Consider the following 20584-nt stretch of genomic DNA (forward strand, 5'->3'; position numbering starts at 1 on the left):
TTACCAAATTTGAGGCATTATTGCCAAAATTGTTTGTTTCAGCATAAAAAAGGAATATTGGCTGATATGTGATCTGATATTAGTCAAGTTACAGATAATGATAGCTGTACAGATTAGTGTAACAACTATAAATGTCCAAATATAGCACACAGCCTAAAACAGAGGTGTTCCTTGCCTATACTGTGGGTTTCCCTTGTTTACTGTGTGTTGACTATGATGAAATCATAGTAGTGATTTATATCATTGAAGCTCAGCCTACCTCCTCCCACTGGTGGATGTAACGGATGAGTCTGGACAGCCTCAGGAGACGCAGCAGACTGAGGATCTTAGTGAAGCGGACAATGCGGAGCGCCCGTGCCGTCTTGTACACCTCCGAGTCGATCCCTTTCTCCACGATGAGGAAGATATAATCCACAGGTATGGAGGAGACGAAGTCCACCACAAACCAGCTCTTCAAATACTTCTTCTTAATCTTCTTGGGGTCAAGGATGATCTCGGTGTTGTCCTCGAACACGATGCCCGTCCTGAAGTTGAGCACCAGGTCTATGAGGAAGAAGGTGTCAGAGACCACGTTGAAGATGATCCAGGGCGTGGTGGTCTCGTCCTTAAAGAAGGTGATGCCCACGGGAATGATGATCAAGTTGCCCACCATGAACATGAGCATGGTGAAGTCCCAGTAGAACCTGACAGGGTGGAGCAGTGGAGAGAAGATGTTTAGAGTCGGAGTGTGTGGACATTTAATCACTCACACACAAACACACAAAATGGAAGGGGAATTAAGAAACAGTTAAGTTTCTGAAAACCGAAACACTAATGTCTAGACGCTCGCAGTGTTGCTATTTGCTATGCATATCACATGCCAGCAAATATGCTGATGCTGCTTGATCTATGACATGTGGTTTCTCCAGCTTTTTGTATCATGAAGCAATGCACTCTCATGGGGCGCACACACTCTCAGAAAACAGCGCCACCCCTAACCACAGTAATAAACGGCTGATCCGTTGTCAAATGCCTGATTTATTTTTTATTAAGTGTACCGCATCTTGTCCTGGTGAGATGACTTATATGCCTATCATCTGGCTCAAGACAAGGTCAAATCAAGGACAAGCAGAGGGACAAAAATATACAGGAAAGATAAGCCAGGTGAAAGTCATTCCAAACAGAAACAGAACAGTTCAGTCACTTATCACAACTACAAGTTTGCTTTCCATATCCAATTGATAGTTGTACATTTATTTTTCCAAAACAACCCTTGCGAATTGGCCAATCAGCCCACACCATTAACCTGTAGTTTACAATTGTATTCACTGAATTGTTAAAATAAAACCTATGTTTTTAAAGCTGAAACGATTAGTCACTTAATTGATCAGTTGATTGACAGAAAATTCATCAGCAACTATTTTGATGATCAGTTAATCGTTAAACTATGTTTAAAGCACAAATTCCAAACATTCTCTGGTCCCAGCTCCTCCACTGTGAGGATTTGCTGCTCTTCTTTATCTTATGTGACAGTAAACTGAATATCTTTGGGGTTTTTGGGCTGTTGATCAGACAAAATTGCATTTGAAGACATGACATTGGGCTTTAGGACATTTGAATGTATGTTTTTGCCAATGCTGTTAAACTGCTGTCTGATCAGATGAAAGTAAGTGGAAGACTGCAATGCAAAGGGAGGAACAGATTGAAGTGTTGCTGAGTCATGACTTGAATCCTCTATTTCAGAAAATGCCCTGTTGTTAAACTCTGTCTGTCACTTAACACAATTGGCCATAAAAAACACTACAAAATATTATATTTATGAATATTTAAATAGCAAAATCACATTCAGGGACTGTTAAGAGCTCAAACGGTTTGGTCTATCATCAGACTGCTTCTCTTTTGCGCATGAGATAAGTGGGAGAGCTGTCCTTGGTGCTGAAACCTAACCACGCACTTTACCAACTTCATGTCAGGTTCACCTTTACGGTGAAACTCGTTAAATAAAGCATAATAGACACATAAGTCATGTTGCAGTAAACACATGGTTTTAGCAATGTAAGCAAGAGTTGTCCGGAGACCCAAAATACAGCCCAACCTCACCGCTGAAAGCAGCGTTTAGTCGTCGAGGGGGAAAAAAAATCTCTTCCTTAAAATGTGAAATATTACAGATTATACTCTTGAAAAGTGGCGACATGTCCTGTCCTTTTAAGGACTGTTGAGTTCATAAGAGTATTTTTACATAACTGGACATGTTTAACGTTTTTGGCATCAATTAATCATTCAGATCTTTCAGTTTTCATAAGTTTTTCAGATATTTTTAACACGTTAAAATATAGGCGTAAATATTTAATTCATTTTTTGTTATTATTTGTATTGTTTGGATGTGTGTTATTAATAATCCTCTTATGGTTCTACTTTTAATATATTCTCATCTAAAGTTAAAGTGGAGATGGGGAACCAGATAATGTGTTACTACATTCACAGATTCAAACAGACTTCACATGCTGTTTATCTTCCTTGAAGACCAACTCACATTAAGAGTATTCACTGTTTATGAGCCTAACTCGATTTGACCCATACCTGAAGTCGCTGTATGGGTGGATAATCCAATTACCCGCTGACTTTACGCGCTCTTGCTCTTTCTCCACTGCCTTCTGGCTGCCAAACATGCGCAGGGAGAATTTGTTAACTCCAGGCTGAAGCATGGAACTAAACTGCCGCTGCATGTACGTCTGATTCCCCCTGGAGTCTCCATCATCCGGCACAATCTGCGGGCCATCCTCCGCTTTGGTGAATGTGACAGAATTTCTCGAGTGCAGACTCGGGGTCTGCCCTTTACTCGTTGGGGCATTGGAGAAGGAAACTCTGGAGTCCTTTTTCTCCGTCGCCGCCGCTGACTTGACCTCGGCTCCGGGCCCCTGTGTCAGGGACCCCGCTGAAGTGATAGAGCCATCCATGCTTGCAGCCTGCCCCTTGCCGTCTTCAGCTGCTACTATTCCATCTGTCTGCTTTTCCTGTCTTGATATAAGAGAGGAGAGGCTCCCTGAACTGGTCGGGTCCCTTCTACAATCCCCGTTTTTGTTGCATATCATACCGATGGCTCCCTCTCCTATCACGCATGCCTCTGAGTGTGTGACCCCTCCACTCCTGTGGTCTGACTCTGAGCCGCCTCGGCCGCCGGCACCATCCCTCTGGCATAACAGAGCAGAGCCAGTAAAAGATGCGGAGTCCTCGTCTCGCAGGAGCCAGAGCTCATTGTTGTTGGAGTTTTTGCGCGCAATGGACGCGGCTCCGCCTCCTGGCGTAAATTTCTTCATCTTGGTTACTGCGCTGCTGCCATCCTCGCATCCGGTCAAGCTGGTTACTTGAGTTGGTTGAGGCTGCTGGAATTTGGGCTCCTCCTCGCCGTCCTCCGCCTCGTCCATCACAGGCAGACAAAAGACAGATACACACTCCCGTACCTTGGGCCAGGCGAGACTGGGCGGCAGCGCGGAGGAAGGAGTGTAGAGTTCAAAGCAGCAACAGCCCTCTGCTTTCCATTCACACCACTTTAGGATAACAGCGCGCCGGTGGCGTTGCCATGGCTGCAGTTATTGTGTGTGTGTGTGTGTGTGTGTGTGTGTGTGTGTGTGTGTGTAAGAGAGAGAGAGAGAGAGAGGGAGTGGGTTGCAACCACCTACAGGTAGCTTATAATAAATATTAGACAAAATGTGTGAACAAAAGAAAGCAATTTTTTTTTTTTTTGCAAAGCAGGACACGCCCAGCCTGCCAGTTTAATTAAATATAAACTAATTAGCTCATGAATAAGATAGGTAGGACATAAATATATAATAAGTCCAGATACATAAACTAACCTGATAAGAACCAGCGGGGTAAAGGTGACAGATGGAGGTCACAAGAAACCATCAAGTTCTGCTTCTGTTGTTATCCAATGTTGATCTCAGGTAGCTTTAGATCAATAACACATACTGCCGCGCTCAGGTGATCCATAAGAATTCTGATAAAAAATCTAGTTGGTTTTTTTTTTTTTAACTAGATTGGGAGATTATAACAGTGTCTGCCTGTTGCCTTATTTAGATAGTAGTTTGCCCATGTGGTCGTGGTTCCTTCTCTTGGTGAAATGGCTCCACCTCGTGGAAGACTCTGCAGCCTGCACATTCTTCACCTTCTTGGCACCAAAAAGGTGCATTCACTGTTTGTCACTGGAGTCCTGATTACAATGTTTACCGTCATTTATAGTCATGTATTACACAACTTTTTTTTAAAGAAACTTCTCAATGGGCTTAAACACATTCCAGTTAGGGCAGGTTAGACTTGGATAAGTCTCCTTTTCACAGTGAGGAAACACATGATAACCAGATATATTCACTGCCCTACTGATAAAAAGGCTCCCATGCTTTCTGTCTTGGCCTGAAACGGGAATTTGCACAAGTTAAAGTAAATAAAGCCTTATAGAAAGCATGGTTTGCGGCCATTTTATGACATGTCTGAAATAACAGGAAAAAGAGAGATCAACACACTTTTTATGAAGACCTAAAGCTGTCCTATTGCACTGTTTACACCCAATAAGAAGTTGCAATGCAGTTCTAAGATTTCACACAACTAAGGCTTAGATTGAGGTTTTTATTAGTAACATTTCAATGAGGTGTTGGTTGAGAAACAGTTAACTGTCAGACACTGTTTTAGGCATGCGACAATCTGTCATTGTCAGCGACAGACTAAAATGTTAACAGACCAGATGTCAGGCTGGCAAAGTTGAGGACACGCCTTTTTTCTCATAACACTTTTACAAAAGAATTATTTTGTGTTACTTGAAATAACTATGGCTTAACTAAGATTCAACATCTCATTGTAAACATGGCTTTTAGGCAAAGTCGACAGACATGTAAAATCAATACCTTTATTCAGTTTGTGCAAGTTGTACAACAGATGGTATTCCATGTAGCTGGAAGGTACAACAATTTACACAATTCTGACAAGGTCATTTTATTTGTATAATTCTGAAATGGTAACATCCAATCACAACACTACTCAGGTTAAATGAACATATGGCTTCTGAATCATCTATACAGTGAAGGGAACAGAGACGATGTTCCAACAATCACACACAAGTGTTTTGTTGTTGTTTTTTTTTAGATCACATTAAATTAAAAAGAAAAAACATCTTAGTAAATGTTTGTAGATTTAAACATCAGTGCGTAGTGTTTAAGTTGCATTCAACAGAAGCAACAGATGTTACATCTCCTTTGCACTTGGTCCTTAGATTTTAATAGACAATTACAGTAGATTTTTTTACTGTGGCTGTGACTACAGCAACAAAAACAGTGATAAAACTTCAATTTACATGATTTGAAAAGGAAAAGGAAAAAAAAAAAAGCATGATTTAGAAGACACTGCTTTCCCACTAAAAGAACTGTAATTTCTTATGGCAAAAAAACCCTAGCAGACATTAAATCTTAATCATTTCTGCATTTAATTTTAGTCACATTTAAATTGTGTAAGAGGAAACAAAATGCAAAAAGACAGAGGAGAAATGGTGCTTGTTAAGGCAAAGTATAAAACTCTGCTAAGGGACTTTTGTGATGGTGTAGGTACAGATCAAAAGTGAATTCACACACTTAAGTTGTCGTTATAAGAAACGGCAGTGATGCATCATGATAAAAAGGTTTTCAGATCCTGTAAACACAATTTGTGCTGCTTTACAAGTAACTACTCCAAATTTGAGGATAGAAAAATGAAAAGACTGACACCTGTGTGGTCAGCGTAGGAAGCATTAGCATGAACAGAAAATAACCACAAACTAGGCATTCCCCACGTGAACATTCTCATGTTTTTTACAACAAACACACACTTTGCTAGAACAGCATTTTAAACTCATGCAATATTTGCCCCATGGCCTCAAGCAGAAAGTATTTCACACTATGTTCTCTGGCTGCACGATGTGGAGAAGAATATAGAAGAAAATAAAACAAAGAGAAAATCAGTCAGCTTATTACATTAACACTCAAGCACAAAAAAGGTACTTAAAATTGCAGGGTGCACAATATAATGTGCCACAACAGCTGAGTCTTGGACTGCCATCTGGACGTCTATCTAGGAGAGAAAAAACGGGACATGAGTGAAAAACTTTCACTGAACTTTTTTTTTTTTTTTTCAAATCTCTTCACAATCAAGATAAAAATCTGACATCTGGTCTGTCATGTATGTTGTTCAAGGGCAGTATCTAACTAGTTTTCACATTTTAATCCCTCTTAGATACGCACCTCTTTCAGCTTCTAGTTAGAATTCCTTTGCCTCACATTTTTGTCTTTGTGGTTTGTAGTAGAATTGCTCTTCCTGAAACACATCATAGAGCAAAAACATTAGTTCTGCGACAAAAGCCGAAATGTAAAGTGACATTCAAGTTATGAAGCTCTCACGTAGACTGTACTTACAGAGGAGCGGATCCTGAGTCATCATCTGAACAGCAGTAAGTGGTCAAATAAAAAGCAAAAGAAAACAAGAGTCAGTTGACAGCAGGTTAAGTAGTTACATGTCTGTGATTGGTGTGAGAAACACATGCCACCCCAACCCTCACTGATGATGGTAGCAAATGTCATAACATGACATCTTCTGCAACATGATTCCAATGAGGTTATGATAAAAATCCAACTAAACATGAAGCATGCCCACCTGTCTGACAATGAATGATACAACAAAATCCTTAGAAAACCAGTTGGAAAGAAATTCTACACACAATCATTTGTGTTGTATAAAACAGAAATTATGTCACTTAACAGAAAATTATGTATCTTAAATGAATCTGTAATACGATTTGAAAATTGCCATTCTTGAACTCTATATCCAGAGTCACCCCTTAGCATCACAGAGGCTCATGCAATACAAGCAAAGGAACACTGCAGAGATCGTATTGAGATAAAAACATCTGTGAATTGTGCAGCACTAACACACATCCTGCCATGTATAGTGGCAATATTCACACCAGAGCATGTATTCACAAAGTAAGGCAAAGAGTATAGGCTATCCCCAAGGCCAAGAGTGAATGAGACAAATGGTAAATGGTAAACTGATCTTGATAAGAGGGATGCCTATCATTTATCATGCATAAAAGTACAAGATGCAGAAGGCATGCAGACAGAATGCTGAAACCTCTCACTGTTCAACCTACCCTATTTCATGTCAAACCATTACACTAGACTGAGTGTCTAATTTGACTCTTTCATTGGCTCAAACACATGTTATGGACCAATAAATGAAGTGGAAAGAAAACATTTTAAGCTTGCTCTATATTTAGATTGCAGTGCCAGTGAAAGAGTGACCAAATCTTTGAGCACATTCCTCTTAGAAGTGGTGACCAAGAAAGCAGTTCATTCAGACTCCCATAGCTTAATCCACGCGGTCATCTCAGCTCAACCACTTCAGTCTGACATGCAGTTTTGTTCACTTACCAAAATGCAAAATCAGCAGCGAACAGAGAAGTAAAAATGTAAATAATAAAAATAATAGTATAATCTATTACAGATTGTTTACACAGAGGCGGAAGCCGATTCCTGATCTTTACTTTAAAAATGTAAATAATGACAAAACCAAAGACAATAAGGGTTCATATTGAATACATGCAACTACATTACAGACACATCTCCACCTCCAGAGCAATGAGTTGCCTTGATAGTCTCCAGCCTGCCACTGGGGGGCGTCAAATCTTCTCAACTCACAGTTCAGTAAACAAGGTCTGCAGTTTTAATCATTTTGTCCTGTTAGAAGTGGAATGACTTGAAAGAGACTTCTTTACGTTCTTTTAGCCACAACTGAGGACCAACCTTGCCCAAAAAAAGTTGAGTGCAGCTTTGGAAAAGGCCATAACCACCTGCAAATATATATTTACTTTCTGGTGGATATTTTCATAGCTATTCAGGTAGCTAACAATGGTATGAGGGTATTTTTTCTTTTTTGGAATTCAACCATTGCCAGATGATAGATGAAAAATCTCAGTTCTAAGTGGATGTTCAGACCAAATACAGCAATTTATTAGAAAAAAAAAAAACATCAACAAAAAAAAAATCGACGAGGGACAGCACTGGTGGAGTGTGTTGCCGATGATTAATAAGTTTTCAAATGTATGATAGATATATTTAAACGCCAAAACACTGCACTGCTTGAAAAAACATCTCACTGTGCCAAGTTATCACAACAGTCGTAAGTTCATCTTATGTTTTAATGATGGCAAATCCAGTGCCATGCTGGATGATGTTCATCTTATTCGCCGATGACACCTTTTTTTGCTGGAACTATGAGACATCCTCACTATGTCAACACAGTGGTTTTATTGAAAGTAATGAATAGACAGCGTTTGATCACGCAGTGCTGACGTTGGTCTGAACACGGCCTAAGAGTTAACATGTAGTAGTGTAGGTATCGTGGCATACGTACCGTCATTGACCTCATCGGGCTTTCTCCTCTTCTCATAGATGAGGATGATGGTCACCAGGATGATGACCTCAGCCACAATGCCAAGGAAGGGCCAGAGAGCGGCCAGGCGACTGCGGACACGCAGGTGGATCCTGTCACTGCTCGTGCCGAGTTCATTACTTCCAAAGCAGATGTAGTCTCCAATGTCATTTTCGATGCTCAGGTCATCAATGATCAGAGTGGTTTTGTTAGGGGTGCTCTTGATCTCATATTTGTCACCAGTGCCGTTGATGATAGGCTGAGGATTGTGTTTAAGCAACAAGTTAGCAACACAAACAAGTGTAACCATTCCGTTAAACATTTTATTTTACATTTGGAGTACTGGACATACATCATTCATGAGTGACACACCATCACAATATGCGTAAATGGTGATTGAAAAGTTTGGGTTCATTTCCTCTGGCTTAGAAAACATATGAATCATTTTAAAAGGGGACCTATTATGCTCATTTCCAGCTCTTTATTATTATTCTGGGACTCTCCCAGAGTAGCTTTGCATGATTCACAGTTAAAAAAACTCCATATTTATCTTATACTGGCCCTTTATGCAGCCCCTCAGTTCAGCCTCTGTCTCTTAACAGGCAGTCGCTAATGCAAACCCAACATTTCCCACTTCATATTAAAATCCTTTCAATGACTAAACAACAACAGGAGACTTAAAGAATTTACAGGAAATGAAACACGTTCCTCACTGAATTAGCAGAGTTTCGTTAGCAGCGCTAAAATCGGTCGACACAACAAGATGCAGTGAAATTTTGAGCTCTTTGTTCAGCGGATCAGTTAGAAATAATGCAGGGAGGAGGAATAGTACAAGCAGAAACAGACACAGTGATGATGATGTTTGATGAAGAGTTGCAGACAACCAGAACACTTCCAACAGGTAAACAATTTATTTTATTCTGCAGTGCTGATTATGGAAAAACACTCACAGCGTGCCAGCTCGAGTCATGACTCAGTGTGACTACCCCCAAAACTATGGAAAATTGCCAAAATGTTAGCAGAGCAGTGAACTTGCACACTGTGTGTGGAGCAGATGACCTTATAAAGAAATCCATCACGAGCCAACGTCAGCTCGGGCTTAAAGAAGAAAAAAGAAACCCACTGGAAACCAAGGGTTCAGAGCAGTCTGAGGCCGGTGCTTTTTGCTCACAGGGATTACTTCTACATACATTTACCTCATTACTTGATATGTACATTTACCTCATTATTTGATACTTTGGCCACTATTTATATGTATATCCAACATTATATACAATTGAAAATAGGGAAAAGCATAATAAGTCCCCTTTAAGCTTTTAATCAAAATCATAAGTTTGAGAGATGCATACCGTTTGGGTGCCATCTTGCTCTTTGAACCAGGCCCAGTCAGTGGGCAGTGGGTAGCCATGGCTCACACAGGCCATCACACCTTTGTCCTGCTCGTTGCCATGCTCAGAGTGCTTGTAGGCTGCAACATGGGGAAGTGCTACAGCAAGAAGAAAAATCCATATGCAAATTAGAATATGAAAATTTGTGAATTCAGTCGATGAATAGCCCTTTATCATTTATCCTGGGTGAAGAAGCTACCTCACATAAGGATTTGAAACCAAGAATTGAAAGCAATATTTTCAGATTTTCCTTATATGTGAAGTGCTCATATACACTAAGTATCTTACAAATCTCTGATATTGCGGATGTTCCAATTACGTATGTCTCTACATCAACCACAAACTTTTTTTTTCTTTTTTGTTTGTATGCAAATTAGTAACTTGGTGGGGCAGTATCAATAGCTCACTGATGCATAATCCTTGAAGAACAAATAGCCACACCCAGATTATAGACTAGACCACCAATCACCTAAATTATCAGGACTAACTATTAATAAAAACATAGATCATATGATGCTTCCTGGAAAATGGCTGCCTGAAGTATTAGTTCTTGCAGTCAAGTGTATTCTTTACGTATACATACATCATCTACAGGCTACATAATCTATAACTACAAGAAACATAACATCTGCAACCATGTTACTTACAAATCAAATGCAAACACAGACAGCAGCTTTGAAATGACCCATGAAAGCAACTATGATGTGTGATATTCAATAATTGACTTACTTTTGACTTCAATTGTTTGCAGCACCACTGGATCAGTCTCGAACACACAATCATACTTTCCACCAGAACTGTAGGTGATCTTCTCCAAACTATGGAAAGAATAATATAAATTAATCTACAAGTATTTGAGAACTCCATGTAATGGGTAAAAGTAAAAGCTGCCTGTCCATGCAACAAATATTCAAATTTCCCCTGGTAATGACAATCCCACTTTTGTTTGGTGCTGCTGTCCCATACAGTCCTGCCTGCTCTGTCTAATGGGGAATTAAGGTCAGGGCAAGTGAGCACACTGCTAGGGGCGCTTATCCCTGCTGCCAAGACTACCGGCAAAGCTGCACGTCTGCACGGTCCATCTCTTTGCTAATCAAGAGCAGTGAATGCCTGAATGTGCCCCTAGCTCTGCTGCTAATGGAGGCAGCAGGGCAGGAGGGGGGAAAAAAAAGGGAGAGGGGGAGGGATGACAGAAAAGCGAGAGAAAGAGGATAGAGACGGCAATATACTGTAGTAACAGAAAGGGACAACATAACATAGTCATAACATAGGACAAACAAGACTGAATCAAGGCTCAAACAAGACATGAAAAGGCAAACATAATTCTCTTCTAGGTTGAGAAATGGTTGAATGTCATCTATATCAATAACGCTTTGTCTTTCAAACAATACAGCATCTAGAAGTATTAAAACCAACTAGGCTTAGACTTATATGGTTCATCCATTTAAAATTGCTAATCAGTGAATTGCACTGTTGTCCAAAAGCATAAACAGACCTCACAGAAAAAAATTCTTCTTCTATACCAGCTAGTGGGAAACAGCATATTAACACTGCCACATTCAAGACAAAGAACATTTTATATTATAATCAGAAGATGAGCGCCTTTATTGTGCTATAATAAATGCAGGGCAGACCTGCACATATGGTACACTTGTGTAGATGTAGATACTCACTTGAGGACTATGACTGGACTGGGAGCGGTGGATTTGGAATCTTCAATGATTTTGCCATTGTGCTTCCAGTGGGAGCCCTTGATGACAAGGTTGGAATCCGTCAAATTGCAGGTGAGCGTAGCAGTGGTCTGGTTGCTAACCTCAGGAGGTTCGGCAACAATGTTTGGGGCTTAAGACAAACACAGAGGGGGGAAAAATACATTATTTATCATCCTCACTAAAATATCCTAAAATATGAATTTCAGTTGACTGGCATGAACCTAAATGTTTGCAGATTTAGACATGAATAGCTGCCCTTAAACTTGTACACTTAATCACTGAATACTGACCTTAAGGTATTCCCTTGAACTTATTTTCCATATACATCTAAAACAAGGACTAACAGCACTTCAATATTTCCGAAATGGGTTAGAAATACAGGACAGTAACATTTCCTCTGCGGATAATTTTTCAGCTTAGCTTTGTTTAATTCACATTGTGTCTCATGACACTCAACAGTTGTCCTTAATAAAATGACATATTTGATGGAACAAAACATCATAGGGCTGCCATGCAATAATATCTACCACTTCATACACAGCTGGTAGTCATACTAAGAAAATATTGCAATTTATTTCATGTAGGCTATAAGTACTTTATATATACACAAAATAAATATCAATTTGCATAGTATTTCTGTTAATTTCAACGCTCACCCTCTGATATGGAATAAGTCAACAATAGTCCCCACGGTATTAATATGATTTAGAATAAGACATTTTTGTTGAGACAACTGTCGAGTGTGATCAACCATATATTAAGCTAAAAACTGCCTACAAAATCTTAAACATTCTCCTTCACCTTAACAAGTTTGGGAGGGAAAACTGCTATGGTTTTCACCAATCAGACAGTGCAACACAAGTGCAAGTACTGTACAAATACACAGAACTTTCCAAGAAAGGTGGAAAGAGCTCCCCAAAATGGGGAGATCGTCCCACACCAAAAGTAGAATGGAGGGAAGAATAGGAGTTGTACTGGAAAGCTAATAGATACAGTAGCCTACAACAAGGTCAAGGGGAAAAGATCTTTTAATAAAACACATGCAGAAGAAGCAACAAGATGGGAATTTATTGGCATTTGCATGATAAAAATTTAAGAATTTTTAAATTAAGTATTTTTGCTTCAAATGGGTGAAGAAACTGACCAATTCTTCCAAAGTGACAAAAATAATACTGGACCACAAGGCAGAAAGATGCCCCATGGCTGAGTATATTACTTTAGATACAATGAGTTGCCATCTTCTGTGATTACAGTTTAGTAGGCTATAAGCCAGAGGAATGGTCTACAGGCACAAATAAAAGGGGTATTGCCAATGTTAGTATCAATTAAGGAAAGTGCTAGCAAATTCTACCAAGAAGCAATACTAATCAAGTTACCTGACCCCCTTTTTTGTTTTTCCTTTTGATAATATTCACACTTTCTTCATACAATAATTTTCCAACATGAGCCATTTGCAGACTTCCAACCTTATGACCAGTATTATATACAAGAAACCCATCATAATGGTACCTAAGCCTTGACATGGGGAAAAAAAAGGCATCAGACTGAAGACATATTCTATATCAGGTAATAAAAGGATTAGGGAGCAGCCCGGCTACGCTTAATGACCAGGTTTTGCTCTACTACAGGACGTTTTTCAGGAGAGGAGAGGGAGTGTGTATACGGGGTGAAGCGGGATGAGCAGGGTATTGGACCGGGAAGCATGGGAGTTGAGTGTAACAGGAGCTGAATGTCCAGGACTTCACTAATGAGGAGATAACAGCCAAGCTACTTTGACCTGAGTCTCCTCATGCTTCCTCTGCCACTCACTTTCGATCACAATAATGTTTGCCTGCGAGCGGATCCACTTGATTTTTGGCGTCTTCTTCAGTTCATTGCGGTCGGGGTCGTTGGAAGCGCGGCACTCATAAGTGCCTGAGTCGTCGAGGGTGAGGCTAGTGAGGTGAATGGTGCTAGTGGCATGTGTAATATATGTGGCATTTATTTGCACACGGTCATCACGTGCCCCGTCAAAAAGCTGGGTGAAGGTCTCGTTGGGCTCTTCGCCCTCTATAAACCACCACTGCACCTCAGGAATGGGGCTCCCTATTACCTCGCAATGCAGCTCTGCGCTGTCATTAATCAGCTTCGTCTGAGAGAGGGGAGACTTGATAAAACCCGCTGAGCACCGTTTACAGTCAGCCCAGCAGACAGATTTTAAGAGATTTTGGATGTGGTTGATTTAAAGCAAGCCAGGTGATTTCATGAATTGGTGATAAAAAGGCAGTGATGGAAGAAAAACAGGCAAGTAGGAAAGAGAAAGAAAAAAAAAACAAAGTTAATAAAACTGAAATATGAAAGTAAGCACATAGAAAAGGCATAGATCAGAGCAACATGTCCAACCAATTATTTTGGAAATGTTTTGATCATTCCTGGTGCTCTGACCCATTAAGACAAAAATGAGAAATGCAACAAAAAAAAGACAAGTAGGGATGACCCAAACCAACCTGAGCTTCCAATTTATGTACATCTACCTAAAAATAATTCTGTCTAAAACAAATGGGTTCTAAACATTAGGTTTTTGTTAAGGCTTTTTAAAAAGAGATGTCAATTCAACGTTTCATTTTGGAGGCTGTCGTTTGTGATTCTGTTTTCTATTTGAATTGTATTGATCAATACTGATATTACTATGAGGGCAGACTAGTGATAGGTTTGGGGTCATATACATTGCCTATTTGTGATGAACTTAATCTACTATCAATGGTCAGTTTAACTGACCAAATTAAGAGCCTTTATATAGTTGTAAGCAAATTCAAGGCTTTGAATCCAGTTGTACACCAGATGACAAAGCCCTACTGCCAACCTTACTTTACTCAATTAATACTAGATGTTGGAATTGTTGGTAAAGAAGCTTGATGGAGACATCCCTACAGATGATCACAGCAAATGAACAAAAGAAATAACACAAACATTAAAAGCATCCAATAGCATTCCTGTGAATTCAAAACAATATGCAATGAATGAAACAAAATATGAAAAGCAAAGCAGATGAAGTTGAAATGAAAAGCAAATCACATAATTAAATTAAAAAAAAAAACAGAACCAAAAAAAAAAAAAACATGAAAGCTTTCGCACATGCACGTAACATGTTAGACTGATAGACTCTTCTCTGATGAGCCAAGTGTCACCCGACAGTGGTTAGTGTGTTTAGCTAAGCAACGATCCGGACCATCCCGGGTCTGCTCAAGATGGGACAGATGATGAGTCGGTCCAGCCCAAAAATAGCCTATATATTATATATAAAACAAAGAGTTTACACACCGGAACGTTTTCAGCTGTTAACACACAGTTTACCTGAAACCAGGTTATTTTACTTTTTAAAAAAGGTTTGTTTTATTGAAAATCAGCTGAGGTGTGACTCTGCTGTTAATACTGCTGCTGTTTTTGTTTATATTTAATTAATTTAACCTCTTTCTCTGACACAATGACATAAATCCTGCTGTGTTTCAATCTGTAGGGAAAAATATAAAATAGTAAATTTGAATTAATACAGCTGATAAATATTATTAATCTAGATATGATGACCAAATAAGTAGAGCAGAGTGAAAAAACTGTACACCCGTTGAGTGGTACAAATCACTATTAAAATGACATGAGACTTGATATTTGCTATATAAGTAAAGTGTTTTTTGATTATACTAAAAAAAAGAATATTTAGGAAATGACAAAATATTATAGGTGGAAAAATGGTGGGAAAGTACTTTCTGGCACCCACCAGGGTTTATCTGCAAATATTTTATTGGTATTTTTAGTTTGAGTTGAATTCAGTGAACTTAAAAGTTCATCATGTTGTTAGAAAACCAAACACTGTTAATGTTTTATATAACAATGTTTTCTTATGAACATACAACTGAGTTTTCCATTAAAGAAAAGTTGCAAAAATGTTTGTGTATGCTGTCAATTATAGTTATTTATTAAAAAAAAGAAAAAAAAAATCGGAATTGGACAAAGTTGGAATCAGCTGGTCAGACTTAAGAAAAAATGCGATCGGACAAGAAAATTGCAGTCAGTGCATCTGTAATTATACATTTAGGTGGGTCCAGGGAGGAATTCTCACACCACAGGCCAACAGGCCGTAAGCTTGTGCCCCTCCTCACAGAAACAATACTAGACTAACACGAACCAGAGCAAAACCTACGCTGGCCCCACGGTACCCAGCGCCAACAAGAAAAACAACAGCACAGTAAGAGCTAAAACCCAACAATCTCTAACTTATGAAAAACAGCAGATATCAATTTAACGCAAAACAAAGACTGGCCAACAAGAGCCCCAGTTACATGTGTATCATGTAACGTGTTTAGCTTTGGGTTACCTCTCCACTATTACCAAAGGTCAACTTCATGCCACATGCTTTACAAAAGTTCAACATTAAATATAGTCAAGGTCCCAGTCACAACTGTGATTAGATGCAAGCCACAAGAATCTTGAGAGTATAATTTACCGCCTATAACCTGTTACTCTATAACATGAGAATCTGCTCCATGTGTTTTGAGCCCCTTCAGAAGACAAATTCCAAAGTCAGTATTATGTTTAGCGATGGTCAACAACAAGCTCAATGGCCTAAACAAAAATTAATAAGGTTACCATAAAGGAAAAAAGATTAAATATTTTATCTCATACAATACCATGATATTTGTTAAGAACAAAAATGTAGAAAGGGGCAAATAAACCCAAACTATGGGGATACATGCTTTATCTTCATAGAAAGCCTGTGTTCGTTTTTCCCCATTCAGCCAGCTGGTTGAAAATTAACAACTCAGCATTTACTCAGCCTCGTGAAAAGACAAGGGAGAAACATGTTATCCTCAGGCCACTTTCAACACTCGCTTAACGGAAAATATTGACATTTTCCAGCTGAACAGGAATAGCTAGTACAACTTAATGTCCTTTCGAATAGAAAATGGATGCCAGCTGTTCCAGCATGATGAAAGAAATGAAAACTCAAGGATACAAACACATTGTTTAAGGGGGCTGTTTCAAGCCTTCATTTCAGCCTTGTATGGTCACTGCTTAGACATAAACCACTTCATGTGAGGGGGTGAGATATTTCTCACTTTAAACCCATATAAATCCGTTGGATGTGGCCTGATCTTTTCATCTGATCATTTTGTCCATATATGTGGAGTGTGCCAACCAATGTAATCATTCATCTGTGATGGATCAGCACACATTTGTCATTACTGTTAGAGGGATGTTAACTCACACCTCAGTATCAGTGCTACTGCTTAGACCACAGGCTTTTATCATGATTAAGGATAATTTAGGTGAAAGCAGGTTAAGCAGCTGGAGTCTCAAATGGTGGTTAATACCAAAATGAGTCCTTATTAAACATCATTTGCTAAATTACTGGGACTAAAACTAAAGTAACAAGCATATGTGGAAAAACTGGCTTTTCCTGCCTTTTTCCAGACGTAGCAGCCTTGCCTACCTGTCTGCCTGGTAACCTACTTTTAATGCCAAAGTTAAGCTCGAGAAGAAGCTGAAACTCTAGGGAAATCTAATTTTACTCCTCATCTACTCCAGGCTGTCATAATCCAAAGCAGGATAACCTGAGTTGTATCTCTTTATGTGCGTTTCACTTAAGTGCACAAGTAAAAAACATTCATTAACAGTCTGGTTGCTGGTACGTATTGTCTGCAAAATAAAGGTAATGTTTTACCCATGATTTAGAAAACAAAGTCAAATAAAGGGTACATATGACTAAAGACCATATTTCATTTGTACGCGCACCGCTTTCTTCACTTCCTTGAGGTGATGAAATCACAAAGGGGAAAATGACTCAGGGTACTTTTACGTCTACTTACAGTGGGTGACTCCCCAATTTGTCAAATGCAATACTGAAGAAAATGTTAGTTTATCAAGGGAATTTCAAATTTACTCCATTTCAAAGAGTAACAAAAGTATTAATGTCATAAAAACAAGAACATTTTTACACAACTGAATACATCTACTGAATCTGCCGCCTCGATGTAGATGTTGTGTAATGTGTGGACCATATTTTAAGGCTTACAGGCTCATTGGGATACTCTTGAGCAAAAAAAAAAAAAAAGACAGACAATAGTTGTTAGGCCAATTTATAATCTATACTAAAGATATTCACTGATTACTTAAGATAAACTTAAGATATTCAAAGTACCTTTGACCATCACTTCCACCTAATTCTTAGTGGTATGCATGTTTTTACCAGTGACTCCTCAGTTTTTATGGCTGTCATTTGCCTAATAATTAATTTCAACTTAGTCAGCTCTTTATTAATTGTTATATAATGGCAATCCAGGTGGATAAACTGATAGGAAGCACAGGGCCCGACACGTGGAGACTCGCAACACTTTAATAAATGTGAATGTACTAAAAACAAGTTGCGGGAGACAGCTCGAGATGCTATATTATGACAGTTGACGTAGATTGGGCCTACTGGTTAACTCAAAGATGACTGTTTAATCAGAACAAGACAGTTATTGCTCATTGGGGGAGGCTGTCCATACTGCGAGCCGGCTGTCACAAAGCTGGAGACACTGACAAAAAATGAAAGTCATACGGTTGAAACTAGGATTGTTTTAGCATTATGGCGGTATTGAAGAACGTGGCCTAGCTAGGTCAGTGAAAACGACAGTTGACCTGGCGTTAACTACTAATGGATAGCAAGCCTTCGTAGCGTTACGCAACGGCAACTTAAACTGTCAACAACAGCAAACCATCACACGATTATTAACGTTAGAGCTCACATGACCGGTTACATTTGCCAACGTTCGGCAAACATCAAAATCCCTTTCAGTAAAAGAATAACAGAAAAAGACAATTGTTCGAAAAAATAACACACACACATTCGCCATTACTGCTTTTTTGTAAACGTTAGTCACGAAATGGTCGGTCAATCGTCCGAAAGGGTTTTCAGAACTGCAATTTACGTCGTTAGCTATGAAGCTAACTTACGCCTACTGACGCTAATATGAGCTTGTTTCTTCATGACGCTGGATAACGTGTTTTAAATTTTGTATTAATAGCTGTCGAAGGAGGTATTCGACATCGAAAAAAACATCACTATCATAACGCCATCAAATCCAGAGGCTGAATCAACATTTTTAAATGTCCGTAGTCAGGGTAAAGTCTACATCTTCAACCAACATGGCTGACAAAAATCTTACCTGTGGACGCATTGGCTCGCCAACAGCACAACAGAAGGGCACTGACAGCCCAAAGTAACTTCATCGTTGATAATCTAGATTACTAGACCGTCGAATAAATACAACGTTAACTAACGCTGCAGCGGGCAGGATTTCCCCTCTCTCCTTGCGAACTTCCAGCAGGATGTACAAGCTGAATGTCCGACACTAGAACCGCTGTAGTTGCTCTTGCTCGTCCTCTAGTTGCACCTCACGCATACGCCCTGATAAGCACGTACACATGACGTATTATTTAGAGGCGTGGTTACGTCAAATGAGTTACATTGGTCTTCACTTAAGCCATTTAAACCTATTTAATGATCATATGTTTATGTAATTTAGCAAACCGTAAGCCTGATTCATATTTAAACACGGAGATTTTTTTTTTTTTTTTTTTTACAAAAACTCAACAAAAAGATAGTACATAAAAAGGCAATGTCTGAGCTTAAGAGGAGCAAAGATTGATTCAATTTAAAATATGAATCATGTCACTATTCAGTAGCACATTTCTAACTACTCAAAATATTTTATATTACACATTCACAAGTCTAACGTGTTATCTCAAGACAGTGTCTGAAGTAAAGTCATCAAGATGTGTATGTCAGAGCAAAAACTCTGCCATTAAGTGCAAGGAACTGTGCAAAATCCAAAGACACAATTATTGGGTAAGAACATGATTCTATTCTAATGTGCTGGATACTTACAGGAGTGTAGGTTCGATCTTTAGGAAACTTAGACAAAAACAAGAAAATACAAACACTTTCTTTACCATGTAATCCACTCTGACCAACCAGGCTAGAAGAAACTCATTCAGAGGGTATAGGACATGACACTTTAACAATTCAAAAAATCCATTCTTTCTTGTAAGGCAACTGATGACCATGGGGATCAAAGCTAGAGTTTGTAAAAAAAAAATAATAAAAAAAAAGCACATAAAGAGAGACACAACAATTAAAATTTTAGCACAAAATATGCCGATTATAGAAATCTTGCCATGGACCCCCCACAGTCAATAAAATTGAGATTTGTAGAAGGAAACAATGAAAAAAAGCATATAAGACAAATTCCTGACCAGCCAGTCTTCAATCCTGGTGAAATTCTGTGGAATTAATTTGGGATTATTATCTAGATATTCCCAATCAATTTGAACAAGTTTGAGTGAATGTATAAGAAAGAATGGAAGAAAATCCCAAAATGTGTCATGCTGAAGAGAATGAAAAGACAAAAAGAGCTGCCAAGCTATTGAAAATACTTATTCACAATATTAACAATATGGTAGTTCTAGACATTGTATCTGGAGTAACTAAATCTCAAACAGTTTGTCATATTTCAAAGGTTATTCTAAGGGCACAAAAACGTATTGTACAGTTAACCACAATCTTAAAAAAAAAAAAAAGAAAAGAAAAGAATCATTGATTTCACATTGTAAAGTCAAACCCAAAGGCACAAGTCCAGTGCATCCATTAGCCTTTGACCTGGACTAATGTTCTGTCCATAACAACAATCCCTTTAGATTGAAGCCCTTTGAATCTAAAGTCAAGGGGAGAAGAGAGGTACAATGTGGAGGAAATACACCCATATGGCCTAACAATGAAAGGAAGCTGCATTTATTGCCTTATTGATAAAATTTGGCAGGCAAGCACCCCATTGAAGGATTTAATATAGACCTGTTTACTATGTGCATTCCTTTGGACCAAGCCCTATTTTGAAAGTACAAAATGATCTCAACATCTTATTATGCATTGAACACACTTCCAGCAGTGTTTGTTAATGATGTTATTGTTCCCTCAGTGATGCTTGGTTGTTCTAAGAACCTCTAATACATCATTAAGGGTCTGGGACCAGTACAGACCAG

General features: G+C 38.9%; 2 protein-coding genes across 6 annotated transcripts in view; both read right to left on the bottom strand.

Annotated features, from left to right (window-relative positions):
- Positions 1-3551, bottom strand: part of hcn2b (hyperpolarization activated cyclic nucleotide-gated potassium channel 2b) — a 43748-nt gene extending 40197 nt beyond the window's left edge. Inside the window, exons 1-2 of the mRNA XM_044362511.1 lie at positions 2560-3551; positions 260-683 (exon numbers count right to left, since the gene is read on the bottom strand). Coding sequence (XP_044218446.1) covers positions 260-683; positions 2560-3404 — 1269 coding nt within the window. The 5' untranslated portion in view covers positions 3405-3551. The remainder of the gene's footprint in view (positions 1-259; positions 684-2559) is intronic.
- Positions 3552-4865: 1314 nt separating this feature from the next.
- On the bottom strand, positions 4866-18943 carry bsg (basigin). Of its 5 annotated transcripts, none has more exons than XM_044360885.1 (9): positions 18712-18943; positions 13337-13687; positions 11489-11657; positions 10545-10633; positions 9777-9913; positions 8410-8686; positions 6414-6426; positions 6243-6315; positions 4866-6068 (listed from the first exon to the last, which is right to left on the bottom strand). In XM_044360885.1, the coding sequence occupies exons 1-8, from the start codon at positions 18773-18775 to the stop codon at positions 6255-6257; spliced, it is 1161 nt and encodes a 386-aa protein (XP_044216820.1). In that variant the 5' UTR covers positions 18776-18943; the 3' UTR covers positions 4866-6068; positions 6243-6254. The 5 variants fall into 5 exon arrangements, with proteins under 5 accessions (XP_044216820.1, XP_044216819.1, XP_044216818.1 ...); XM_044360884.1 differs by having other exon boundaries at positions 4866-6072; positions 18712-18942; XM_044360883.1 differs by having other exon boundaries at positions 6414-6438; positions 18712-18942.
- Between the last annotated feature and the right edge of the window lie 1641 nt (positions 18944-20584).

The sequence above is a fragment of the Thunnus albacares genome, chromosome 9, assembly GCF_914725855.1.
Source record: "Thunnus albacares chromosome 9, fThuAlb1.1, whole genome shotgun sequence".
In the NCBI taxonomy this organism is placed as follows: domain Eukaryota; kingdom Metazoa; phylum Chordata; class Actinopteri; order Scombriformes; family Scombridae; genus Thunnus; species Thunnus albacares.